The sequence below is a fragment of the Aulonocara stuartgranti genome, assembly GCF_965226115.1.
Source record: "Aulonocara stuartgranti genome assembly, chromosome: 3".
Taxonomy (NCBI): domain Eukaryota; kingdom Metazoa; phylum Chordata; class Actinopteri; order Cichliformes; family Cichlidae; genus Aulonocara; species Aulonocara stuartgranti.
In genome coordinates, this window is record NC_138941.1 from 1,669,999 (window position 1) to 1,697,710 (window position 27,712).

General features: G+C 43.2%; 2 protein-coding genes across 2 annotated transcripts in view; both read left to right on the forward strand.

Moving 5' to 3' along the window:
• The first annotated feature begins 301 nt into the window (after nt 1-301).
• LOC309702224 (protein NLRC3-like) lies at nt 302-26,768 on the forward strand. The gene is made up of 12 exons (XM_082526753.1): nt 302-910; nt 4,114-4,260; nt 10,240-10,360; nt 10,445-10,543; nt 10,683-10,781; nt 13,014-13,092; nt 15,075-15,279; nt 15,431-17,249; nt 18,168-18,341; nt 18,617-18,790; nt 25,439-25,485; nt 25,634-26,768. The coding sequence occupies exons 3-12, from the start codon at nt 10,272-10,274 to the stop codon at nt 26,164-26,166; spliced, it is 3,318 nt and encodes a 1,105-aa protein (XP_082382879.1). The 5' UTR covers nt 302-910; nt 4,114-4,260; nt 10,240-10,271; the 3' UTR covers nt 26,167-26,768.
• Nucleotides 9,173-27,712, forward strand: part of LOC309700353 (uncharacterized protein) — a 165,063-nt gene continuing 146,523 nt past the window's right edge. Inside the window, exon 1 of the mRNA XM_082523875.1 lies at nt 9,173-9,238. The gene's annotated coding sequence lies outside the window, so the exon portion shown is untranslated. The remainder of the gene's footprint in view (nt 9,239-27,712) is intronic.

Genomic DNA, 27,712 nt, shown 5'->3' on the forward strand with positions numbered 1-27,712 from the left:
GCCCAACAGTGCACGTCAGAACTTCTCTGACACTGTTATACCAGAAATGTCCTTACCTGGTTGGCAAACCCACCAACCTGACACACCTGAAGTCTTTGGCACAAGTCGTGTTGACTATGTTCACTCAGGTGCTTGGTCTTCAGACCATGTTGTGATTGATGAACCTGACTTGACTCCTACCAAGACTGACTCAGATCTCACTGCACCACAGCCAGTAAGGTGGAGGCGCTCTGACAGAGAAAGACATCCACCTGAGAAGTTTCCTTATGAGGAAGTAGGAGACCTTGGCTATTAGCTCCTTTTCTCAAACCTCAGCTGTTGCATTCTCCACAACTGTTACTCCACCACGTCCACGTTGGTCAACGATGCATGAAGGGACTCGCCCGGTGGCGCCAGTGTCCGGCAGCCTGGCCTCTGTCAGTGCGCCCCAGGGCAGCTGTGGCTACAATGTAGCTGCCATCACCAGTGTGTGAATGTGTGTGTGAATGGGTGGATGACTGAATGTAGAGTAAAGCGCTATACAAATGCAGGCCATTTACCATTTAAGTCGTGTGGAAATGCGGAGAGTCTGTGAGCTGCATTCACAAACAGGTTGGATCACTCTGAATGACAACGATTAGAGGAGGGTCTTCCATCAGTACCAAGCTCTGCTGATTTTCATTAATAAAACTTAAACCTGCTCAGTGAAAAACAGAGTGAAATCAGACAAGACTGAGTCCACTTTTAACTTTGTTTCGTCAGATTTAACAGGAACTCATCTGAAGATCAGCCTCCTCCCTGTACGGGGAAAATTCCTATCAAGTCTCCACCTGTCCTGCTTCAGGTGAAGCCCCGCCTCCTTCCAGGAATCACCTGTGTGTCTGTGTTTAGTGTGCAGATGTGCAGCTTGTTGTTGGTGTGTGAAGAAGCTGTAAGTTTGCTCTGTTTCCTCCTTTAACAGTTTGTCTTTAGGAACTTTATGAGCAGATCAGGAAGTGAGACGTTTGTATTTACATAAAATAAAACCAATGAGATGATTTGATGATTGGCTGAATCCACTCTGGTTATCAGTCAGTAACTCTGCACTCAAACATTTGTCTTTGATAAACAGTTTAAAATGATCTGAATGAAACTTTGGATCCAACATCACTGGTGGAACAATGATCGTCCCTTTAACTGGAAACAGATGAAACCAGTTTGTTCTTCAGAAGCCGACATTCAGGTTTTACTGAGTGACGTCAAAACAACATGAAGCTGCTCCAGCTCAGTTCAGGGTCACTGCAAACAGAGATAATCAGAAGTAAATACAGACTCTCTCACACACCATCAATATTTAAGGATGTTTTCACTGCGGTTTAAATCCTACATATACTTGATGTTGATGCAGGAGTAAAGCCTCTCAGAATCAAACACATTTAAGCCTCTGTGACTCAGGACTGTGTGAAGTGCACAATCGAACACTTTTTAATCTGTTTCAAGTTAAACACAATGAAGTGTTCAAAGGAAAAAACATGTTACTATGTGAATCCTGCTTGATGGACCAGAGCAGAGCCTCCCTCTGTGCTCTGTTCATCACTCTGTCAGTCTGAGTTATTCATGAAGCACAAGCAGCTGATGATAAGCTGGTTAATGTTGGCACACACACACACTGTGACACTGTCAGACATGAGGAAGTGTGCAGGTAAACTCTGCTCAGAAATGACAATGAGGAGGTACACAGACTGATGGAGCTCATAGAGTGAGACGTTTATTTTACATGAAGTAAACCTGATGTATGATCTGATCTGTGGATCAAACTGATGTGTTTAATAACCTGTTGTTTAGGGCTGGGCGATATGGCCTCAAATCCATATCACGATATATTCTTCTGTATAACATATTTTCCACACTTAAAATCCTTTAATTTCCTCAAAAATCGAGAGTGTGCCTTATGTATGAATTCTGGTTGTGCTTACTGACCTCGAACCGATTTTGGCTGCAGAAATCTGTTAAAAATGTTTTAGTACAACTTTGGTAAGCAGCACTGCTTGATGGATCGTCAGAGCATTACGGCTGCCGTAGTGAGGAGCTTCACGGAGTAATCTGGGTCCAAAACTCCGACAGCTTCAGGTCCCAAAGTCAAACGAACACAAAGAGTTAAAAACGGTCTAAATTCTTTCATCTTTAATTAAGAGGACCCGAGGGAAGCTTGGAAAGCTAAACAGAAGTTATTTGGAGAGGAGAGTGACTGCTGTTGGTTGAAAAGAGGTAAAAAAAACTTCAGTGGTTTGGAAACATGGGTTCAGTCAGACGTGGATCAAGTAGACTGTGTGTAAACTTTGCTACGGTGTCATAGCTGCACCACAGAGCAACACTGCAAAGTTCACTAAACATAGATGTTTACATTTTTCATTTATTTTTTAATATTGCAAACATTTGCACTGTTATCAGTATTTGCACACTATTTAATATTATTTTTTGACAACCTTTAAAGTCATTATTCAACACATTGTTATTGTTAAATAAATATTGTCAAATAATCGAGATCTCAATTTCAATGAAAATAACCGTGATTATCATTTTTGCCATAATCGAGCAGCCCTACATCCAGGCATCCATGAAAACAGAATTTATTCAATTTAACGGAGTTAGAAGTTAACAGGAAGTTAGCTCGCTAGCTTCCACCTAAACATTTCATAGCATATTCTGACTGAGAGATTTTGAAACTAATTCAAACGTACAGCTCTGCTATCACTTCCAACATAAATGAAGACTAAACAGCAGTGGCGTTTGCAGGGTTACTGAAGTTGGACTACCTGGTATATAATGTTGTGCTACATGACTGCTAGCGACACAGCTATGTTAGCATAACATTAGCACAGTGAAGCTGGAGGATGAATGCTAACTTTTTGGCTTTCGCCATATTTCAATAGTGCTTCATCTCTTTGTTATGACTGTCGCCCGCCATAATTGCAGATGATAATTGTTGTAGCTGCTGCGATGCTTTCGACCAAAACAGGCGCAGCTTGATGACATCATCAACATGCGGTATAGTCACAATCTCTATCGTTGGCCAAATTTATATCGTTTCTATCGTATATCGTTTCTATGGCCCACCCCTACTGTTGTTACTGTTGATCAGCTGAGATCAGCTGTGCTACAAACTGGAACTCTGCTGAACTGGATTTACTCGTTTCGTGAACTTTTAAGAACGAATGCTTCCTTGGCTGAAAGCAGTGAACATAATTTAAAAAACAGCTTTACTTGCACATAAATCTGTCAGTAAAGTCTGGATAATAAATTCTGGTGGTGTTATAGGTTCTCTTGGTCAGCTTGGTGTTGGTTTGGCTCCTGCATAAAACAGTTTGCTCTCATATTTGACACTGACAGGAACAAAGAGTAAAAAACACGACAACCAAACTGAAAAAGAGAGACGAGTTAAAGCAGAAGATATTTTGTGTGTCAGAACATGTGATCCTCACCAAGAGAGAAAAGCTCTGATTATTGTTGCTGAACTGTGATGGTGAACAGTCTCCTCTGTTGATCCCAGTGTGACTGAAGTCCGTGTGATGAGTGAGGACTGAGCCTGTGTTGGTCGATCGTCTCTAAACAGGATGTGAAGCATCAGTTCAGTCGTATTAAAGCCCTGAATAAACAGTCCTTCTGGATCCACTGTCTGTGTTTGGCTCCTCATCTTCAAAGACTCAACACAAGATGTTGGTCACATCAACATAAAACACAGGATTTGCTGCAGATGTTGAAGTGTGTTCTCCATATGAGAGAAGCTGCTGATCGTGTTTGTATGTTAGCACCTGTAGGATCGATGAACAGCTCTGACTCAGTTCACTAACCAGGCTCAGGTGAATAACTGGGATATTTCCCCAACAGAGACATCCTGCTGGGATAGTTTTCCTGCTCTACACTCTGGTGTTTCTGCTCAAAGAACAAGAAAATGAATTTCCATGAGCCTACAGATCGTGGACTTCTTTGAGAAACTTAAAGAAGACGCTTTTCTTTCCTTAGATTGAACTTAAACAAAGGATTTGAGGAGCAGAAAAGTTTTTAAAGAGAAATTAAACATATTAATAAATATTCTGTTTATTTTACGTTATTTAGGTGTTTAGGTTATTTTTCTGTCACACGTCTGCTCTCGAGTCGTTATCAACAGTGTATCAATGCATTCCTGTGGGTGGAGACAGAAACACACACCCAAAAAGAGCTCAGAGCAAGAATAAAAGAGGAGGAGACAGGATCAGAGTGGGACAGTGGAGCTTATTGTTGGTGTCTCTGTGTGAAGAAACTGTAAGTTTGCTTTGTTTCCTCCTTTAACAGTTTGTTTGTTTCTGTGATGTTTGGACCTGATGTTCTCCATCACACCGACACTCTCTCTCCCCTCTGTTCCATATGTGACAGAGGGGAGAGAGAGTCTCTCACTCAGAGAACCAAGGTTACAATGTAACCACACGTTCAGCTCTTGTGTTTGAATCCTCATGATTATAGATTATTGATTGGCTGGAATCAAACAGTTTGAAGAACATTTATTCGTGTGGTAGTTTCAGCTGCTGCTCACAAATCTGATAACAGGAACAAGTTAGTTCCACGAGGAAGACGTTCGTCTGGGCGCGTTGGCCTCGTCGGTCATGTGACCGTGTTACTGTTCGGGCTCAAACTGATACGAGTGGTTTAGCAGGTGTGACAGGACGATGCTGCACAGCCTCATTGTTCAGGTGTGAGTCAGACTCTGAGTCTTTATACAGTCCTGTTTAACAACATGTTGTTCCTGTTGATGTGTCACAGAGATCAGCTGTGCTAAACTCTGCTGCGTGCAGCTACTAGTTTCTCTAGTTTGGTGATGGAAACGTCGATGAGACTGTTTCCATCACCAAACATCACGAGAAACACCTCTGAGTCTGATTCTGACTCTGTGCATAAAACCACAATTATCCCTTCATGTCTGTTCATCTGATTCTGTAATGTGAGAAACTTTGATGTCTGAATTTTGTTCTATCATTAAAGGATGTTGGCTGCTGTGTTTGCACATGCTCAGTGTGACAGGATGTTGGCTGCTCTATTTGCACATGCTCAGTGTGACAGGATGTTGGCTGCTCTATTTGCACATGCTCAGTTTGACAGGATGTTGGCTGCTGTGTTTGCACATGCTCAGTGTGACAGGATGTTGGCTGCTCTATTTGCACATGCTCAGTGTGACAGGATGTTGGCTGCTCTATTTGCACATGCTCAGTGTGACAGGATGTTGGCTGCTCTGTTTGCACATGCTCAGTGTGACAGGATGTTGGCTGCTCTATTTGCACATGCTCAGTGTGACAGGATGTTGGCTGCTGTGTTTGCACATGCTCAGTGTGACAGGATGTTGGCTGCTCTATTTGCACATGCTCAGTGTGACAGGATGGTGGCTGCTGTGTTTGCACATGCTCAGTGTGACAGGATGGTGGCTGCTGTGTTTGCACATGCTCAGTGTGACAGGATGGTGGCTGCTGTGCTTGCACATGCTCAGTTTGACAGGATGTTGGCTGCTCTATTTGCACATGCTCAGTTTGACAGGATGTTGGCTGCTCTATTTGCACATGCTCAGTGTGACAGGATGTTGGCTGCTCTATTTGCACATGCTCAGTGTGACAGGATGTTGGCTGCTCTATTTGCACATGCTCAGTGTGACAGGATGGTGGCTGCTGTGTTTGCACATGCTCAGTGTGACAGGATGGTGGCTGCTGTGCTTGCACATGCTCAGTTTGACAGGATGTTGGCTGCTCTGTTTGCACATGCTCAGTGTGACAGGATGTTGGCTGCTGTGTTTGCACATGCTCAGTGTGACAGGTTGTTGGCTGCTGTGTTTGCACATGCTCAGTGTGACAGGATGTTGGCTGCTGTGCTTGCACATGCTCAGTTTGACAGGATGTTGGCTGCTCTATTTGCACATGCTCAGTGTGACAGGATGTTGGCTGCTGTGCTTGCACATGCTCAGTTTGACAGGATGTTGGCTGCTCTATTTGCACATGCTCAGTTTGACAGGATGTTGGCTGCTCTATTTGCACATGCTCAGTGTGACAGGATGTTGGCTGCTCTATTTGCACATGCTCAGTGTGACAGGATGTTGGCTGCTCTATTTGCACATGCTCAGTGTGACAGGATGGTGGCTGCTGTGTTTGCACATGCTCAGTGTGACAGGATGGTGGCTGCTGTGCTTGCACATGCTCAGTGTGATAGGTTGTTGGCTGCTGTGTTTGCACATGCTCAGTGTGACAGGATGGTGGCTGCTGTGTTTGCACATGCTCAGTGTGACAGGATGGTGGCTGCTGTGCTTGCACATGCTCAGTTTGACAGGATGTTGGCTGCTGTGTTTGCACATGCTCAGTGTGACAGGTTGTTGGCTGCTGTGTTTGCACATGCTCAGTGTGACAGGTTGTTGGCTGCTGTGCTTGCACATGCTCAGTGTGACAGGATGTTGGCTGCTGTGCTTGCACATGCTCAGTTTGACAGGATGTTGGCTGCTCTATTTGCACATGCTCAGTGTGACAGGATGTTGGCTGCTCTATTTGCACATGCTCAGTGTGACAGGATGTTGGCTGCTCTATTTGCACATGCTCAGTGTGACAGGATGGTGGCTGCTGTGTTTGCACATGCTCAGTGTGACAGGATGGTGGCTGCTGTGCTTGCACATGCTCAGTGTGACAGGTTGTTGGCTGCTGTGTTTGCACATGCTCAGTGTGACAGGATGGTGGCTGCTGTGTTTGCACATGCTCAGTGTGACAGGATGGTGGCTGCTGTGCTTGCACATGCTCAGTGTGACAGGTTGTTGGCTGCTGTGTTTGCACATGCTCAGTGTGACAGGATGGTGGCTGCTGTGTTTGCACATGCTCAGTGTGACAGGATGGTGGCTGCTGTGCTTGCACATGCTCAGTTTGACAGGATGTTGGCTGCTGTGTTTGCACATGCTCAGTGTGACAGGTTGTTGGCTGCTGTGTTTGCACATGCTCAGTGTGACAGGTTGTTGGCTGCTGTGCTTGCACATGCTCAGTGTGACAGGATGTTGGCTGCTGTGTTTGCACATGCTCAGTGTGACAGGATGTTGGCTGCTGTGTTTGCACATGCTCAGTGTGACAGGATGTTGGCTGCTCTATTTGCACATGCTCAGTGTGACAGGATGTTGGCTGCTCTATTTGCACATGCTCAGTGTGACAGGATGGTGGCTGCTGTGTTTGCACATGCTCAGTGTGACAGGATGTTGGCTGCTGTGTTTGCACATGCTCAGTGTGACAGGATGTTGGCTGCTCTATTTGCACATGCTCAGTGTGACAGGATGGTGGCTGCTGTGTTTGCACATGCTCAGTTTGACAGGATGTTGGCTGCTCTATTTGCACATGCTCAGTGTGACAGGATGGTGGCTGCTGTGTTTGCACATGCTCAGTTTGACAGGATGTTGGCTGCTGTGAAAGCTGAATGCTCTGTGGTTAGAAGTGATGTCACACATTAGGATAACTGTGCTCGCTCTCTGTCAGAGTAACAGAGACCGAGCAATTTGACCACATGACCCTCAGTACACAGCATGATGTGCGCTGTAAACAGGAAGTAGAGGAGCAGGACTGAGGTAAACCTCTGAGGGATCAAACTGAGACTGAGCTCCAGATGTTTCCACATGTTTCTGCTCTGCGTGTGTTTGATGATTATTTCAGGTATAGATGATGGAATATGGCCAGTCTGATGTGAGCCTGCTTCTCTGACAGCGCCTCTCTGTGCTGCCCCCTGCTGGCTCTGATCATTACTGACTGAGTCCTTGCTGCCACTTTATTAGGTACAGCTTGCTAACACAGGCTCAGACCTGCTTTGCCTTCAGAGCTGAGCCTTAAATCTTCATGGCTCAGATTCAGCAAAGTGCTGGAAACATCCCTCAGAGTCATGTGATCAGTGACGTCTGCTTTCAGCACTGACAGATAGAAAAGTGCATCCACATAAACAGGATATATAATAATAATAATCAAATGCTGATTTTTTTTCAGCCCTTTGTCTGAATGCTAATCCAGCTGTGTGTGTTTGTAATGACAGTAAATAAATGTCAGACTTACAGCTCCTGCTTTACTGCATTAAAGTGATCAGATGAGTTCAGCACTTTGACATGGATGGTAGTGAAAGCAGGAAATGACAAATGTAGCACAGCAGCAGCGTTTAACAGAAACTCTGGGATGAACATCATTCATAGAACAGCTTCCAGCTTCTTTTGCTCGGCTACAGTTTGGATGGATTTGCATTTAAAGATGCAACAAGACTAAAATGGTTAGGGTCAGGAGGTCAAAGGTCAGAGCTCCTGTGGGTCTGAGGGCGGCCTCACGCTGGAGAAGGATGAAGGAGTCTGACCTGAGCCAGTGTTTGACATGAACACATCAGCACTGCTGTCAGTGAGCCTAACGACAGCCGTTAGCATCATTTCAGTGTTTCAGTCATAAAAACACTTCCTGTCTCTGTGGTGGTTACAGTGACATCATGCAGTTTGTGCTTTGACCTCCAGAGGGCGACAAATCAGCACAGACAGAGAGCTCCATTCAAACTTTGCTGCCATCAGGAATAATTCTTCAAATATAATCATCAGTGTTTGAGCAGTTATGATATCAGGGACAATCTAGACATGTGTGACAATACTGAACATGTCACATGACACACCTCAAACATCATGTGATCCACTCTCAGTCTGCACTTTCATTCATGACTTCAACAGGTTGAAATGAGCTTTGAAGAAACATTCAGTGAAATAAATCTTTCATGGATTCATGTGAGCAGCAGATGAACTTTGTACCAACAACATCTTCAATAACAGAGTCTGAATGAAGCTCAGGTGTTGATGCTGCTCACTGATTGGACGCTTGCTTTCAGCTCTGCTCTCAGTCTTTACTGCACAGGTGAAGGTAGAAAGTGTGACTGGATCTATAGACTGGAAACAGAGAAACATGCTGAACATTTGAAGCTTTGCAGCAGAAATGTTCATGTTACAAATACAGCAGAGCTGATCTGGGATCAGTGTGTTCACACCTGCAGCTACAACAAGGTTTCATGTCTCCACACGTCAGCATGTGAACTTTACTCTGACTCAGTCTGAGCAGTCAGACGGCATATTTTTAAAGTTAACACATCAGCACACACAGAGCTGAGCCCCTCCCACCTGTGCTGAGTTTCAGGTGGAGCCCCGCCTCCTTCCAGGAAGCAGCTCACCTGTGTGTCCGTGTTTAGTGTCCAGGTGTGGAGTGGAGCTTGTTGTTGGTGTGAAGAAACTGTAAGTTTGCTTTGTTTCCTCCTTTAACAGTTTGTCTTTAGGAACTTTACTGTTTGTTCAGCTCGTGTTTGATTTCTTCACACAACAAACTGTGTGTGTTTGTATTTCCGGTCTCTCCATTAAAGTCAGTGTGTAATGTTTCCTGGCTAACATCAGCTGTGTGCAGCTTAGTTCAGCACAAATCTGCCGCTCCATAGTTCACGGTAACGGACTCACAGCTGGACCAACGAGGCCGAGTGTGTCCGCCACTCTGAGCTACGTTCGTGTTTGTGTACTTGTAGTTTGTACTTTGAGTTCACTCAGAGCCCACAGAGGACGCAGCGTACGTGATGACGTCACAGCCCTTTACCTCCTTTACTGTCACTGTGATTAATATTTACACACGAGACACCTGCAGAGCTCTGACGCTAAGCTAGCACACAGCAAGCTAACGCTAAGCTAACACTAAGCTAACACTAAGCTAACACTAAGCTAAAGCTAAGCTAACACTAAGCTAACGCTAAGAGTTCTTACAGACACGAGTTAAAAAGCTGCTTTTAGTTTGTGATCAGAGTCCAGGACTGAGAGCAGCAGCAGAGCTGATGGATGATGAATTACTGGATGGAAGAAGCTTCTCATTAGCAGTGAATCAGTGTGTGTGCAGTTCTCTGCAAACTCAGCAGGAAGAATTAGTGTGAAGCTTTAACTCTGCTGATCCTCTTTGAATCCTGGATCAGCTGAAAGGTTTAAAATGTTGTTCACACGTGTTGGACTGACTGAAGCTTCCAGTCACAGTGAATCAGTGTGTGTCAGTGAATGCATCGTGTGTGCTTCAGGCTCCATCTAGTGGACTGATAGCAGAGCAGCTGATGGCAGCTTCCTCTGCCTCACACTGCTGTCTGACTGCATCCAGCTGACACTGAGATGAAGCAGGAAAGAAGCAGCTGATATTTGGACAGCACACATGATGAAAGGAGGATTTCAGCTGATGTGCACATGAATGATTTGTGTTTCCTCTGCAGGTAGAAAGTGTGTGTGAGCTGAATTGAGCAGCATGGATCAGTGTGAGGACAGAGAGGAGGGAGTCCCTCCCTCTAAAAGCACTCTGTGTGGGGAACATGAGAGCCAGACCAAAGCTCAGAGGTGAGATGACCATCTCTAACTGTCCATGACTCTTCTCCATGTCACAGCTCAGCACTCACATCACTGCTCCATCATTATTCACAGGAACCAGCCTGGACCTCCACCCAGCTCTGTGTCCTCTAAGAGCAAACGGGTGAAGCATTTCTTTCGTAATTTAGGGCAAAAAAAGTCATCTGACGAAAAGTAAGTTCATGTCAGTATTAAAATGTTTGAAATTTTAATCAGCTTTTACTATTTAACAATTTATACTTTATTTATACTTTTTATGTAATGTATTGGACACATTGGATGTGACACATGTTTCATGTTCACTTACTTTTAGCGTCAATCAGAAACCACCCAGCTCTGTGTCCTTACAGAGTGACCGGTCTGAAGAGCGCTACATTAATTTTAAAGTCCAGCCTGTGTCTGCTGCAGAGAGGTGAGCTGTTAGTAACATGAACTCTTTGATTAAACTGCTCGATGTTGTTGGATATAAACTACAAACACGTCGTTCCCTCAGTCCCATTTAAACTGTCTTTTAAAACAAGCCTTTGGTTTCTAAACAACTGAAAACCCACTTCAGCAAACAGGAAGTGATCAGAGCGTCCGTCCACTTCCTGTCAGGCCCTGCAAACATTTCATATTGAAGAAAAGTAGCTGACATCTCACATTTTTACTCCACCACATTCAACCATTTTGACATTTTACAGCATGAAACTCTTGTCACATGACTCCTGTTATGTTATAGAGTCATGTGACCACCAGGGAGGGATTTGTATGGATGAAACACATTCAAATCAATCTGATTCATCAATGGAAACATTTTTGGTGTAAATGCAGCAACACTGAAAACGCTGAAGATAAAAACACAACAGATGAAATATGAACAAATCGAGGCTTTGAATACACGTGTGTGTGTTTGAGACACAGAGATAAATGGATTGTGTGTCTGTCCTATTGCTGCGTGAGGGTTTTATTGTAGATTTTGTGCGTGTACACTTTTGACCACGAAGGTGTTGAAAGGGCGTAAAACAGTTGGAGGCACCAGAGTGAACACTGGTGCTGTCAGTAGATTAAAACATGACTAATTAATGACACAATCTTCTGTCATTAATCCTGATTAATCACAATTACTTGATCAATAGCTGCAGTTACATTTTTCCAACTTTATATTTAAGCCTGTAACAGACGTTTACACCATATAATGAAGTCAATGCAGAATAAACACAAAGAATGTTAAACGCTTCAATTCAAAGAGACTTTGAATAGTTTTCAGTCTTTAACTCAGCTTCTCTGCTGTAAATACAACTTTGTAACAAACATATATACTAAAAGCTAAGTGTGCACTAATATATAATAATATATAATCTATATTACTGCTGTTAATGAAAATGTTTAATCAGACTCATCACAGGGTTACTGTGGATTCATTTGGATTAATCACCATTAAACATCATTTTTAATGTAAACGAATCAAATTTCATTTCATGAGCAAACAGACTCGAGAGAAAAGGGCAAATTTACACACTTAACATGTTTATTGAACATGTAAACATTGATTAACCTCCTGAATGAGCCGACCCCCCCAGGGACAGTCCTGCATGCTAATGATGGGCTCTGCTCTGTACCTGCAGGATTCTGTCAGCCACAAACTCCTCAGCTGATCCTGAATCTGAGCCCATCTGTCAAACCATCATTTTCTTCACAGGTCTGTGGAGGTGGCACTGATCCTGCAGCAGTCTAACACTCTCTGTCACTCTTCTTCAAGTCTTTGACACGAGGAACCAAAACTATGTTATTAACAACACTAACAGGTCTGCAGTTTGTCCACTTGGCAGTTGTGTCATCAGTGCTTTGCATCGTTGTGATATTTTAAGCTGGAAGTGCTTCGGTGAAAAGAAAATTCCTTCTGTCACGATGTACAGAATCCTTCATGTTGGTCGGCTGGTCCGTCTTGTTATTTTTTTAATGCTCAAACTTTCCATCGAGAGGTCAGTGTGTGTTTGTCATCTTCCATATTGAGCTGATTGGTTCAGCTGCCGTCACTAACAGATGTGCTGCACATCTGCACGTGTGCAAAGGTAACTCTACTCGGACAAACTGCCCGAAGTGCGTTGATAGAAACATTTCAGGGATTTTGAGTTGTTCTGCTCTCCAGATGTGTCGTGTTAAAGGTTTTTATCATGTTAATCATGATAACAGATGAACCCCTAACCCTACATGTTAATTTTGACAGCACTGGTAAATCCTTTTTAATGTTCTTCTGTCAGATCATTGATTAGACTCGACTCCAAATACGAGACTCAGAAAACTCAAATGAAAACTCAAATCAAAGCAATGAGAAAAGGACTTCTTGTGTTAGAATGAAAACATATGGAAGTGGTCAGGTTTCAAACACTCGATGAATCTACTGCACAGTTACATTCAGGGACCTTTGGCCTCCTGAGAGCATTAGTTGATGGTTCATCACAGTTTTCTCAAAGTTTCCTCTGAGTTTCTGCAGCATCATCACTTCCATCACTGATGAAAGAAAGTTCATAGAAAACAGAAAATATATCTTCAGAATCTGAGAGTCTAAAACTTGACAGACTTGATTCAGATGAAGTTATTTGAGCAGAAACTCCTGGATCTTTATCCTGTGTTGATCTAATCCTTCATGGTTCCTCCACAGAGTGGACCAGCAGAGCTCAGAGGTTCCCAGTGGTCAGTCTGCCCAGCAGCATCAAACACAGCTGGACTCCATATTTATGGTCTGTACATGTACAACAACTAGTTTATTATTAATAATAATGCATTTATTTATAGGTCCCTTTCAGAACACCAAGGACTCTGTGGACTAAATGACCAAAAGAAACAAACTTTGAAATCAGACGGTGCAAATGTGATCACAGGGAAACGTTTTAAACATCGAGGCTTTAAACAGAAACCAAAGTGAAACAGTTTGTAGTCGAGATCAGTGGGAATGAAGCTGAATAACTGTTTCTTCAATAACTTTGAGCTCTTAAAAAACAAAAACCAGCTGAAAGTCTGGCTGCTCTTATGAAAAGTACAGAGAAATTATGGGTCGCTCAACACTTGTGCACAATATAAGAGTTTAAATAAATCTAAAGAATAACTCAAAATCCTACAATCATACTGATAAAGTCATCTACAGCTAACTATCCAAGTGGATTTGTTTAAGACAGCTCCATCTGCTGGTGGCCCTCTGCAGGTGCATGAAAGGGGCGTGTTTATATTGAAAGTAGTAGAGAAAGTAAACCCCACGGGAAGAAGGAGGAGGACTCTCAGCAGCTTCCAGCTCATATTCAGACATTTGACTTCTCACTGAAAGCAGCAAGTTTGAGTGTCTGTACCTTAGTTAGAAGAGATAACATGTCAGTAGTAATTAGAGTTGATTGAGCAATGCTGTCCTTATAATGTAGTTTATGATTTTTATGGACAAGTCCAGTTTTTCTGTAGAGCCTCTCAAGTTGGTGACAGCAGCAGTGGAAGTTCACGTGTAAACCAGAGCAGCAAATCAGGTCCAAATGTGTTGTTCACAGTGAGTGGGATCATCATTGGCTGCTATGTTAACCTCCTGCAGCAGGATGTCTTTGGTCAGAGAATGGATAGATCACGAAGTCATTGTTGAGTTTAGGGAGACAGTAGACAGTTGGAGGAGGTTCAGCCAGTTGACACACAGTAGATAAAATAACTGAAGGCAGGAGCAGACACCTGTATGACTTTCCACCTCTCACATAGATTATTTCCCTGGGCAGCGCCACAGGGCTGGTAGATGTAAACAAAGCTGGAGGAGAGGATTTATTCATCTGAGAAAAGTCACAGAGTTGTGTCTTGATGCTCAATCATCCAGGTACGTAAATCCCAAAAAGCTTGATTCTGTTCATCTGGATGTTTTCAGTGGGAGAAACGTTTCATCATCATCAGGTGACTTCTTCAGTCTCAGCTGACTGCAGGTTTCAATCTCATAAACAGGACATTTGTATGACTGAAACCAGCCCACTGAAGGAACAATGGGCTGGGAGGTCAGTTCATTGATCATTGGTACGCATATTGTCAGGACCATTGATCAATGGTTGTTGATCAATGGTCATGAGTCCAGTTCACAGAGAGCTGGGGAATGGCTGCAATCACAGCATGTAAGATGGTGACAGTTGTACCCTTAGGCCCCTCCTCCATTCAGAGATGGTCTTTCCTTTTCACATAAATGGCCTCCTTGACTCCGCCCTCAAACCAGCGTTCACATTTACTCAGGACCTTCTTGATGTGAAGTTCTTCTGCTTCGCTGGCTGCTGTGTCTGTGGGGATGGTGTTTGTTCTGTGTTGTAGTGTCCTGATGACGCCCAGTTTGTGCCCCAGTGGATGATGAGAGTCAAACCTTAAATACTGATCTGTATGTGTAAACAGAGTGAACCTTTAAGACCAGTTGTCTGTACGATCAACTCAGTCACCTGAAACATCTCCAAGTTTCTGGCTTTGATCATCAACCTGTTGGTAGTTCAGCTCTGAACACCAGTGAAATGTTTCTCCCACTGAAATCGCTGCATTCATATGAACAGCATCAACGTTTTGGGATCGTGGAGTTGTGGACAAAGTCTCAGTTAATCAGATAAAGTCAAACCTATAATTGGTAAAGAGTTCGCGGATGATATGCCCCTTGATCGTAAAGAAGTGGATGTTGTGTGGACTAAAGTTCAGAGTGGTGGGTCATTCATAAAGTATTCTGTTCCAGCTGCTGGAGGACAACATCATCACTTTTGTGAAGAACGAGCTGAAGAAGATCCAGAAGGCTCTGAATCCAAATAAGCCCCAGTGCTTGGAGTTTCAGAGGGAGGATGATGAGCAGAGGAGAAACAGCAGAGAGGCATTTGTGAAGATCACAGTGGACTTCCTGAGGAGAATGAAGCAGGAGGAGCTGGCTGACCGTCTGCAGAGACGTAAGAGGATTTATCTAAAGATTTAAGCTGCTGGATAAATGAGACACTTGTGACACCAGTGTGTTCAGTCATTTCTCAGTGGGTCAGAAATTGTCATCAGCATTTTGTAAAATGTGATTGTTGAAGTTGTATTTTTATTATTATTGTTCAGAACTTCCAGCTGCTGTTTGTCATCGTAACCTTAAATCCACCCTGAAGAAGAAGTTCCAGTGTGTGTTTGAGGGCATCGCTAAAGCAGGAAACCCAACCCTCCTGAATCAGATCTACACAGAGCTCTACATCACAGAGGGAGGGACTGCAGAGGTCAATGATGAACATGAGGTCAGACAGATTGAAACAGCATCCAGGAAACCAGACGGACCAGAAACAACCATCAGACAAGAAGACATCTTTAAAGACACACCTGGAAGAGATGAACCAATCAGATCAGTGCTGACAAAGGGAGTGGCTGGCATTGGGAAAACAGTCTTAACACAGAAATACAGCCTGGACTGGGCTGAAGACAAAGCCAACCAGGACATCCAGTTCATATTTCCATTCACTTTCAGAGAGCTGAATGTGCTGAAAGAGGAAAAGTTCAGCTTGGTGGGACTTGTTCATCACTTCTTTACTGAAACCAAAGAAGCAGGAATCTGCAGCTTTGAAGACTTCCAGGTTGTGTTCATCTTTGATGGTCTGGATGAGTGTCGACTTCCTCTGGACTTCCACAAAACTACAATCCTAACTGACCCTAGAAAGTCCACCTCAGTGGATGTGCTGCTGATAAACCTCATCAGGGGGAAACTGCTTCCCTCTGCTCGCCTCTGGATAACCACACGACCTGCAGCAGCCAATCAGATCCCTCCTGACTGTGTCGGCATGGTGACAGAGGTCAGAGGGTTCACTGACCCACAGAAGGAGGAGTACTTCAGGAAGAGATTCAGAGATGAGGAGCAGGCCAGCAGCATCATCTCCCACATCAAGACATCACGAAGCCTCCACATCATGTGTCACATCCCAGTCTTCTGCTGGATCACTGCTACAGTTCTGGAGGATGTGCTGGAAACCAGAGAGGGAGGACAGCTGCCCAAGACCCTGACTGAGATGTACATCCACTTCCTGGTGGTTCAGGCCAAAGTGAAGAAGGTCAAGTATGATGGAGGAGCTGAGACAGATCCACACTGGAGTCCAGAGAGCAGGAAGATGATGGAGTCTCTGGGAAAACTGGCTTTTGATCAGCTGCAGAAAGGAAACCTGATCTTCTATGAATCAGACCTGACAGAGTGTGGCATCGATATCAGAGCAGCCTCAGTGTACTCAGGAGTGTTCACACAGATCTTTAAAGAGGAGAGAGGACTGTACCAGGACAAGGTGTTCTGCTTCATCCATCTGAGTGTTCAGGAGTTTCTGGCTGCTCTTCATGTCCATCTGACCTTCATCAACTCTGGACTCAATCTGCTGGAAGAACAACAAACAAGAGGCTCTTGGTGGCCTTTCCAGTTTATGCTGTGGTTTAAACCATTTCCAGAGAAAATACACCTTTATCAGAGTGCTGTGAACAAGGCCTTACAGAGTCCAAATGGACACCTGGACTTGTTCCTCCGCTTCCTCCTGGGTCTTTCACTGCAGACCAATCAGACTCTCCTACGATGTCTGCTGACACAGACAGGAAGTAGCTCACAGACCAATCAGGAAACAGTCCAGTACATCAAGGAGAAGCTCAGTGAGAATCTGTCTGCAGAGAAAAGCATCAATCTGTTCCACTGTCTGAATGAACTGGATGATCGTTCTCTAGTGGAGGAGATCCAACAGTCCCTGAGATCAGGAAGTCTCTCCACAGATGAACTGTCTCCTGCTCAGTGGTCAGCTCTGGTCTTCATCTTACTGTCATCAGAAGAAGATCTGGATGTGTTTGACCTGAAGAAATACTCTGCTTCAGAGGAGGCTCTTCTGAGGCTGCTGCCAGTGGTCAAAGCCTCCAACAAAGCTCTGTGAGTAAATCTGTGATCATGTTTATTTTTAAAATGTTGATTAAAAGTGGTCATAGATTTCTTCCATGACAGATCCATGTCCTAAAACCATGAGCCAGCGTAGTTGTATAGTATAAAAGAAAAAAGGAGAACTTTTGACTACAATATTGTAACTTGAATACTTTTGATACAGCCTTTAAACATAAAATTTATGAACAGAATCGGTGACAAAGGGCAGCCCTGGTGGAGCCCATCACCCACCGGACTTATTACTATCCAACGTATTGCCGGCTATGCCAACCAAGCTCTTGCAGTGGTTGTAAAAGGATCGAATGGCCCGTAGCAATGGCAATAAAATGTTTCTCAGTTTTATTATTTTCAGTCACATCTGTTTTTGATTATTAACTGAATATTTTAAAATTCAGGCTTTTTATGTTATACAAAACATATTTTCTTATGTCTTGTATTGATTCTGAAGGAATAGTTTTCATCAGTATCGCAGATACCAGCCTGAATTTTACTTTGTATTGGATCAGAAAGGAAATCAGTGGCATCACACATCACTTACAGCAACTTCAGTACCTCTTCATTTTAATAAACTGGGGGGAGGTGCACCAAGATTCAGTATGAGATAAAGAATTATTTTTAACTGTAAGGTTGGAGAAATCTGTTGTTGGAAATTGGAAGAACAGGTCATCTTAAAAATCACTGCATTGTAGTTTTATTCAGGCCCCTTCAATCTGTGATCGCTGTTGCTTTGCATTGTAAATGCTACTATTACAAAAGTCACAAATATCAGTGTATGTGTGTGTTGTTGGGTAATAAACCAAAAGAACAGAATCTACCAGCACCTCACTGATTTCTGCTTAAAAACAATAAAAAAGCAATAAAGCTCTGATTTGTTTGGTTGATCTTGTCTCCCTTCCCGCTTGATTTCAGACTGAGTGGTTGTAACCTGTCAGACAGAAGCTGTGAAGCTCTGTCCTCAGTCCTGAGCTCCCAGTCCTCCCATCTGACAGAGCTGGACCTGGGTAACAACAACCTGCAGGATCCAGGAGTGAAGCTTCTGTCTGCTGGGATAAAGAGTCAATACTGCAAACTGGAAACGCTGAGGTCAGATCAAGCGATATCGATTTTTTTTTCATCAATTAACATCATTTAATCAATTTCATTTGGAAAAAATTAACATTGTGTGTATGTTTTGTTTTTTTAATGAATCCATGCAAGTCACAGTAAACTGCCACATTTGTCTTTTGTAACATGAGGCAATAAGGATTCCAGCATGTCCTGAAACAGTGTTGAAATATTGTAAATGTAGTAGCTCCTCATGGCACCATGAATATACTTTAACACAAGTGTTTCATGTCTTCTTGTCATCCTTTCTTCAGACTGAGTGGCTGTAACCTGTCAGACAGAAGCTGTGAAGCTCTGTCCTCAGTCCTGAGCTCCCAGTCCTCCCGTCTGACAGAGCTGGATCTGGGTAACAACAACCTGCAGGATTCAGGACTGAAGCTTCTATTTTCTGCAGTGGAGAGTCCAAAGTGTACACTTGGGATTCTCAGGTCAGGATTCAGTCTTTTCTGATGATGATTTAAAACCTGAGTCAGGTCGATAAATGGCTTACTCATTTACAACAGACATGATTTGTCAAATCACCTTATATATGTGTGCTTAAGTTTTGTGCTGCTCTGATTTATTGCCCGTGCTGTCTTTCAGTTCAGCTTTGTCGAGTCTCTGGTAGGATTTCTTTTACATGACCTGTGTAAAAACAAAACAGGAAACACATTAAGCTGAAGTAAGATGCACAATTTGAAAAATGGGGCACAAAAAATGTTGCTGCTTTCTGGAAAGTGCGTCTAAGAAGACCCAATGGAGAAAGTGAAGAGAAAAATCAAAGATTAAGAAAAAGAAAATGGCAGAGGCAGTTTCTCTTGGACTGCCTGCAGATGGGGCGAGACTCTAGAAACAGGGATGATTGGAGAAAATGTAAAGATGCCAGGAGATGAATACTCTGGTGTTCTGGGGATAGTGGGAGTGAGAGGGAGAGATGCCAGTAAATGATTTCAAGGATAAATTTCAGAGAATCAGAGCTAAGAAACCAAAGCAAGTGGGGAACTACAAACATGTGGACAGACTCATAATTAGGCCAAAGACACATTAAAGCAATTATTACAGGTTTAGAAACAGGGATGGATATGAAGGAGCTTAGCATGAATTTGCATTGAGGAAAGAATAGCAACGAGCATCAGAGGAAACAGTTAGGAAAACTAAAAGGATGTACTGGCAGGAATACTGCAGTACTTTAGGAAGAACTACACCAGTTCAGAATGTGTGGAGTACAGTTAACCCTTTACAGCTGATTGGAGCGGGCACGCTCTGTTTTGCGTAACTATTTTTAAATCCCAGTAGCTTATATTATATTTTTACCTGCTGTGGAGCCATTTTTGGGAGCATTTCAAGTTGCTATACATCAATACAACCATTACAGCCTAAATTTTAATAATATGTATGTATTAAGTGCATAGTAATTACATAAATTGCAAAAAAGTGCAATAAACTACAAAAAAATTGAAAATTGTTTTTGTTTTTTTAACATATATTTCTAGTTAGAGAAATTTAAGAGGCTTTTCCCTCAAAACTGTAAATACAAAAAAGTTGCACAAAATAGTTTCCCACCACAGGAAATTTATTTTGAGTGCCTTCATAGTTTTATTTTTGAAATACACCAATTTATATATACTGCAGGAAAAACGAAAATAAATATTATACTGCAAATTTGCAAAATAACAGCATATGCATCAAAATAAACTATTTCCAGCAGTGCAATATGAGTCCTAAGCATATGTGGAAGGAAACTGTAACCTAGGACAAGCTGATGGCATAAGATGTAAGTACAACTCCTCAGGTTTCATATGCAAAAAAAATTATTGCGCTAGCTCACGTGGTTACAGTGCTACCGGGATTTAAAAATAGTTGCACAAAACGGAGTGTGCCCACTCTGACCAGTTTTAAAGGGTTAAAGCAAGAAAATATGGTATTAGCATTAGCTGCCAATTCCTATTCACCTAAAATTAGCATTACCTGCTAATGGCAGTCTACTTAGCATTAACTCTTCACTAATGTAATGCTAATTCACATCAAATTATCTTTAGCTTTAGCATTAGCAGCTAGCTTCAGCCTACCTAGCACTAGCTGCTCACATTGTTAAAAGGGAAGAGAAAACGATATTAGCATTAGCTTGTAATAATTATTCACCCCTAATTAGAATTAGCCACTAATGGCAGCATACTTACCATTAACTCCTCACATCGTTATAATGCAAATGATGCTAACTTGCATTAAATTAGACTGCTGTTATTAGCTAATGCTATTTAGCAGTAGCTGCTCACATTGCTATAAAGCAAAGGAAAACGATATGAGCATTAGGTTCTAATGCGTATTTGCCTTAAATTAGACGTAGGTGCTAATGGCGGACTACTTAGCATTAGCAGCTCAGATGTTGTAATGCTAGGAAAAAGAGTGTTAGCATTAGCCGTTCACATTGTTATGAAGTTAAGGGAAATAGTGTTAGCATTAGCTACTCACATTGTTAAAAAGTGTTAGCATTAGTGCATAATGCTAATTCACATCAAATTAGCATTAGTTAATAACGGCAGCCTATTTAGCATTAGCAGATAATGTCGACCTTGGCCCACTGGAAAAGTTAAGAACTAAAGATTTAGGAGTGTTTCTCGATAGCTCTTTCTCGTTTGAGAAACAAATGAATTCTGTTATTAAAACCAGCTGTAAGGTTTATATTGTTGATTGTCATTTATGCTTAGAAATATTTACTCATATATGCTTAGAGTTGTATAATCGATTGCATGATGATAGAGGTTTGATCCTTAGTAGTCTGTAAAGACTCTGTGTGCCTTCCAGAGTGCTCTGGCATGCACACACCACTTGGGGCCATGAGAGAGGTCGTACCCTCTCTTACTGATTTATGGTGTAGGACAGGGGTCTCAAACTCAATTTAGCTGGGGGCCGCTGCAGGCAGAGTCTGGGTGAGGCTGGGCCGCATTAGGTTTTCCACAAGAAAGGCATGGTTAAAAAATTCCAATCTTCTCAAATCTCTTTATTTTTATTTTTTAACACAAAATATGAAAAATAAATAAACAAATTAAGAATTAAAAAGAAAATAAATCAATCTGTAATACATAAATAAAATAATAATAAGATATTTTTAGTCAGTGAACTTGTGTGTTTTTTTCAGTCTTCTATATCTGCTGTATTTAGATTGAAATGTCTGTATTAACAGTTCTATAACCTTCTTCTGAACATGAATGGAACACTGTAGAAAATGAACTGTTCTTCTGAACATGGCTTCTCTTGCCTACTCCTTGCTGCTAGAGACCTGGCAGCGTTTCCTCTCGCATAGCCGAGCCAGATTTGGCCTGAGGGAGGAAGCAGTTGCGACCCTCAGTATGTCTTGAAGATGATCATCCGTAAGTCTGGACCTGTACTTGGACTTATTGAAGTTCAAAGTGGAGAAGAGCTTTTGGCACAAGTATGTGCTACCAAAAAGGCACATGGTCCGCTTGAACATTCGGGAAAGCCGAGGGAAACTAGGGCTCAATTCTCTCAAAAATTGTCCAAGCTTCTCTGCTTTTCCACTCACCTCCCTGAACTTTTCTTTGAGTTCAGAGTTGCACTGCAGCTCAATGAGCTCCATTTGAAGCACAGAAGGGGCATCTTGCACATCAAAAGAGAAGGGGTCCGCAAAAATGTGAAAGGTGGCTCTGTGTGTCTTGAAGTCAGCAAATCTGTGATCAAATTCCTCCTGTAGCCTCAAAATGACATCAACATACTCGTCAGCACTGAATGGTGTGCCTGCATACACGAGTCCCTTGCATGCTGGGAAATGGCAAAGGTTTGTCTGAGAGAGCTGAGCTTTCCAGAGCGCCAGTTTTGTGGAGAATGCTCTCACGTTGTCATAGGCAGCACTGACAAGTTGCCCCTGGCCTTGTAACGTCTTGTTCAGTACATTAAGCTCATGTGTCATATCAACAAGAAAAGCTGAGTCCATGAGCCATTTGGGATCAGTTAGCACAGGAACACTAACTCCATCCTTCTCCATGAAGGCTTCACTTCTGCTCTCAACTCAAAAAGTCTCTTTAATACATTTCCCCTGCTGAGCCAACGTACCTCAGTGAAGTCGAGCACATCCCCATATTCTGACTCCATTTCCTCTAAAAAAGCACAGAACCTTCGGTGCTTTAAGCCCCTGGATCTGATTTGGTTGATGCATTTCACAACAATAGACATCACATTGTCAAACTTCAGGCATTTGCTGCAAAGGACCTGCTGATGGATGATGCAGTGCAGAGCAATGGCCTCCTCCACGCCTTCCTCTTCCAGTTTGTTTTGTGCCACCAGTCCATGTTTCCTCCCTGTCATTGATGGCGCTCCATCTGTTGTTATTCCAACAAACCTCTTCCATGGCAAACCAACATTCTCAATGGCATCACACAGCTTGTAAATATCTGCTGAGCGGTGGTCTGGCCATGCATTGGGATTACTGTGAGCAGCTCCTCCATCACTTCAAAACTGTCATCAACACCACGGACATACATTGGGAGCTGGGCAGTGTCGGTGATGTCTGTGGTCTCATCAAGAGCGACTGAGTATACACTGAAACATTTGGCTTTCTCACACAGTTGGTCATAAATGTCACTTGACAGGTCAGAAATGCGATCTGCTGCGGTGTTGGCAGAAAGGCTGATGTTGCTAAACTGACCTTTCTTTCCCGGACAGACTATATTTGCAGCCTGCAATATGCACTTTTAGACAAATGCACCTTCTGTGAATGGCTTCCCTGCTTTAGCAATCATCTCACTAACCACGTGGCTCCGACTGCTGCATTATTCTCTTTGGTTGCTTTCTTGGAGAAATCTTGCTGCCTCAGTAGATCTGTTTTAAGACTGGCAACCCGGTTCGCTCTCTCGTCTCCCTGGTATTTTGCATCCAGCTCAGCATGTCTAGTTGTGTAATGACGTTTCAAATTGTATTCCTTGTGCAGCGCAACTTTCTCTGTGCAAATAAGACAGGTCGGGGTGCCCCTGTGCTCAACAAAGAAATATTGCATTTCCCACTTTTCCTGAAATTGTCGGTGCTCATCACCAACCTTTCTCTTCACCGCAGGCTTTGAAAAAGACATGTTTGGGGCTATGTGACATTTATAATTCTACTTGGTGTCACTGTCGCATTGAAGTTTCAATCAAGCGTTTAGCCGACGGACGGGGAACGTCTCAACGCGTAGAGAACGTCATTTCTGCTTCTTTTTCTTGCAACCGTAGCACGGCGATCGGCAGATAAAAAGCCGGTAGCAGTCTCCTTTGTTTTTACGCTCGATGTTCATGTCTTTCATGACGACACGAACACCGTGGCGTTTGCAGATGGTAGAAAGTGCAGGGATAGCGAGCGCAAAACAGGCGACTGCTCACGGCGCCGGGCTGTTGTTACAGGAGAAAGAAGCGGAAATGACACCGTGACATATAACAAATAACATCAGCTGTTTCTGATGTTAGTTGTTTTGACTGCTTTTACATTATATTGAAATATATGTAATGTTCATGTTTGCTGCAATGCAAACGCAGTGATGCAAATAAAAACATCGAGCCACAAATTACGGTGCGACCCTATAATTAGTCCGGGTTACCGGGGACTGTTGTTGCCGATGAACAGGTGTCGCTATGTGACTGCAGACTAAATTGGGCTGCATTGAGTTCATGACTTTTCTTTTATCCCGCCGCCTACGCATCACTGTGAGAGTTAATATGAGATCTCTCTCTGTGGAAAAATAACTTTAAATCCCACTGACGTGTGTATAAATCTATATACGTATAATGTCCCGCTGGGCAGCAACTTAAAAAAACAACTTTTTTTGAAGTGTTGTGAACGCAGCGCGCTGGGGCGAATGTCGGCGTTTGCCCAATAGAAAGGAGGAAGCCAGCCAGGCACAGGAAAGAAAGAAACACTCCAGGGCAACGCTGCTGGAACTTTGACTCATTGAGAAATGTTTCCCTGCTTGCATCAAGCCCGGCTGGTGTCCCCTGAGATCCATATCCCACCCTGATTGGTGGGTTAATTCAGCTCCGCCCACAACACTGTAAAGTGTCATACATTATCAAACTAACATTACATTTTCATATTAAGGTGGGGCCAAAAACTATCGTCCTGCGGGCCGCAATTGGCCCGCGGGCCGCGAGTTTGAGACCCCTGGTGTAGGAGGACACCTACTCTGTGTCTGGTTAAGTATAAGAGCCCTTTGTTAGGGGGACCGCTGGACTCTTAGCACCAGCTTTGGGGTCACAGGGTCACATCTGGAACACACACACACACACACACACAGACACACACACACACACACAGACACACACACACACACACACACACACACACACACACACACACACACACACACACACACACACACACACTATGCACAGACTGGTACTCTTTGTTCATACCTGTGTAAGACGTCATAATGAACTTGTGCATATTCATGTAAGCTCAATAAAGAGCAGTGTTACGAGGGAGCAGACGAGAGCGACTGAGGTCAAGTGAAGGAACGGCGCTGTCACAGTTCTCTCCCTCATCAATTGTCTGGTTCCAGCGGTGGGTCTGTGCTAGACGACCCATCACCAGCTTTTTCCACTGGTTACCAGTACGTGGTAGAATCCACTTCCAGATCTGGTTGTCTTTAAATCTGTGAATGGATTGGCTCCATCTTATCTCTCTTTAACAAAAGAATCCAAGTGGAGCCCTCAGGTCTGCAGATAAGCAGCTTCTGACCAGAACTAGACGTAAAAACAGAGGTGAGCTTTATCGATGGCTGCAGCCAAACTCTGGAACAGTCGCCCTTCACATCAGGTCGTCACCAACACTGGACATTTTTAAAAGCCGGTTGGAAACACATTTGTACTCTGTAGCTTTCAATCCTGACCAGTCTTTATAGTCATTACTGTGTATGTTTCCTATTTTCTCTCTACTCTGTGCAGCACTTTGGCTCAAGCTGTTTTTAAATGTGCTGATAAATAAATGTAGATTTCTTTGAATAAAACAGTGGAGCCGAGCTTTGAGCTCAGTGTGTAACAGTGTGTGTGTGAGAGCCATGTAATGTCCATGTGTGCATGCTGACTGTGCTGCTCTGACCCCCCTCCTCCTTTCAGGGTGGAGCCTGCTGGAGTCCGATGGTTGAGACCAGGTCTGAGGAAGTGTAAGTGTGTTTTTAATGGGATTCATGAAAACAAAGCAGCACACATTCAACCATCTTCATCATGTCAGGAGTCATCATCAAAGTGTCAATCAATGAACAGATGATGGATCAATAACTGCAGCTGGATTGTGTTTGTTCTCTCCATCAGATTCCTGTCAACTCACAATCGACACAAACACAGTGAACACAAAGCTCCAACTGTCTGACAACAACAGGAAGGTGACACATGTGGAGGAGGTTCAGTCATATCCTGATCATCCAGACAGATTTGATGTTTGTGAACAGCTGCTGTGTAGAAATGGTCTGACTGGTCGCTGTTACTGGGAGGTCGAGTGGAGAGGAAGAGTTTATATATCAGTGAGTTACAGAAGCATCAGAAGGAAAGGAGTCAGTGACTGTGTGTTTGGATGGAATGGTCAGTCCTGGAGTCTGTACTGCTCTGATGATGGTCCTGATTCTGTCTGGCACAATAAGATAAAAACATCCATCTCCTCCTCCTCCTCCTCCTCCTCTGTCTCTAACAGAGCAGCAGTGTATGTGGACTGTCCTGCTGGCACTCTGTCCTTCTACAGAGTCTCCTCTGACACTCTGATCCACCTCCACACCTTCAACACCACATTCACTCAAACTCTTTATCCTGGGTTTTATGTCTCTCCTGGTGGCTCAGTGTCCCTGTGCTGAGTGGAGTGTAAAGAGTGTCTCCTGTTACAGAAACACTCTGACTGTTGAACAGATAGTTCAGTCTGTACATGTCTGTCTCTTTCACTCACAAACACGTTTTCAGATTCATGGATTCAATCAGTTGATGTTTGAAACTCTTCTAAATGATTCCTTGTAAACTTCTTCAGTCACAAACAAACAGGAAGTGATGTCACATGTGTTCCTGTCCACACAGCAGAATGAGTCTATTGCTGACAGTGATGTACAAACAGAGTGAGCATTTCTGAGGCCCAAAATAAACTGAGTAGTTCACTGAATGAACAATGGACTGTGAGCTCAGTTCCTTCATCATTAGTATGGATTATATATGTATATGTATTATATTAGTATCATATATATCAGGTGCTGCTGCTTTCAGTCATTGTGCAAATGTGCTGTTTGTAAGCTTGTAAAGCTGCAGTCAGCTGAGACTGAAGAAGTCACCTGATCAGTGAGCAAACGTTTCTGAAAAGGTCCAGATGAACAGAATCAACCTTTTGGGATCAGCCAGCAATGCAGCATCATTGTTGTTCAGCTTCAGAGGTTTGCAGGAATGAACTGATGACCAGAAACAGCTGCAAAGTCCAAGAAAATACCAGCTGGAGTTCAGCTGCATTTGAAGAAGTCAAAGAAAAGTAAGGATGGCAAAGGGCGACGTTTTCTTCCAAAGAGCTGCAAACATGGTCGACGCCTCATTAGAAGAATCATCTGGACATTTGTGAGGAACTCTAACCAAGAAAGCAACGTCACACAGATCCAACAGACAGTTTCCATGACTGCAAGTGTTGAGTGGAAAAATGCTACATTGCATTATTGCATCCTCTCACCACAGGAGGCGCTGTTGGCACCACTGATTGCTGATCAGCTGTTCTCTGATGATCTGATTGATACTGTGAATAACGGGACTCACTGAACTCTGTGACACAGTGAAGATTACAGAGTTTAACTTCACCCTTTAAGACTGACCACAGAACCAAGTCCGCCAGAGCTTTTGTTATATTTTTACATGCTGTGGAGCCATTTGTGGGAGCATTTCAAGTTGCTATACATCAATACAACTGTTATAGCCCTAATTTTAATAATATGTGTGCATTAAGTCCATAGTAACTACATAAACTGCAAAAACAACCTCTGCTCATCCATCTCTGTGTGTATCAGGATACATTTGGTTCATAATACACAGAAAAATCAGAGTTATTATCTGTAATAAATGTGAAAGATTCCTGCAGTGATAACCAGGCAGGACTGAAACACATCCAAGCTGTCACCACGGTAACAGCACCGCCCATCCACAGGTGAGGGGAGGAGCAAAAAGAGGGACTTTGACCATTTTATACTAAAAACACTCAACTAATGTTTCTAATATGAAACAAATAAGCCCACATTAATGTGAGCGTTTATTAAATAATAATAATGATGATTTCCTCCTGATCTCATTTCCACAGCAGAGAAAACTGTGGTGTATATTGAGGTGGAGGGTGTGGTCTGTGGCTCAGGTGTAGAGTGAGGGTGGGGCGCACCACAGCAG

Bases quoted from the DNA above. Each gene is read 5' to 3' on its own strand.
- LOC309702224 (XM_082526753.1), top strand. From the start codon at position 10,272: ATGGATCAGTGTGAGGACAGAGAGGAGGGAGTCCCTCCCTCTAAAAGC. The intron at 18,342-18,616 runs GTCAGATCAAGC...TCCTTTCTTCAG, and splicing joins TGCAAACTGGAAACGCTGAG to ACTGAGTGGCTGTAACCTGT. The intron at 18,791-25,438 runs GTCAGGATTCAG...TCCTCCTTTCAG, and splicing joins TGTACACTTGGGATTCTCAG to GGTGGAGCCTGCTGGAGTCC.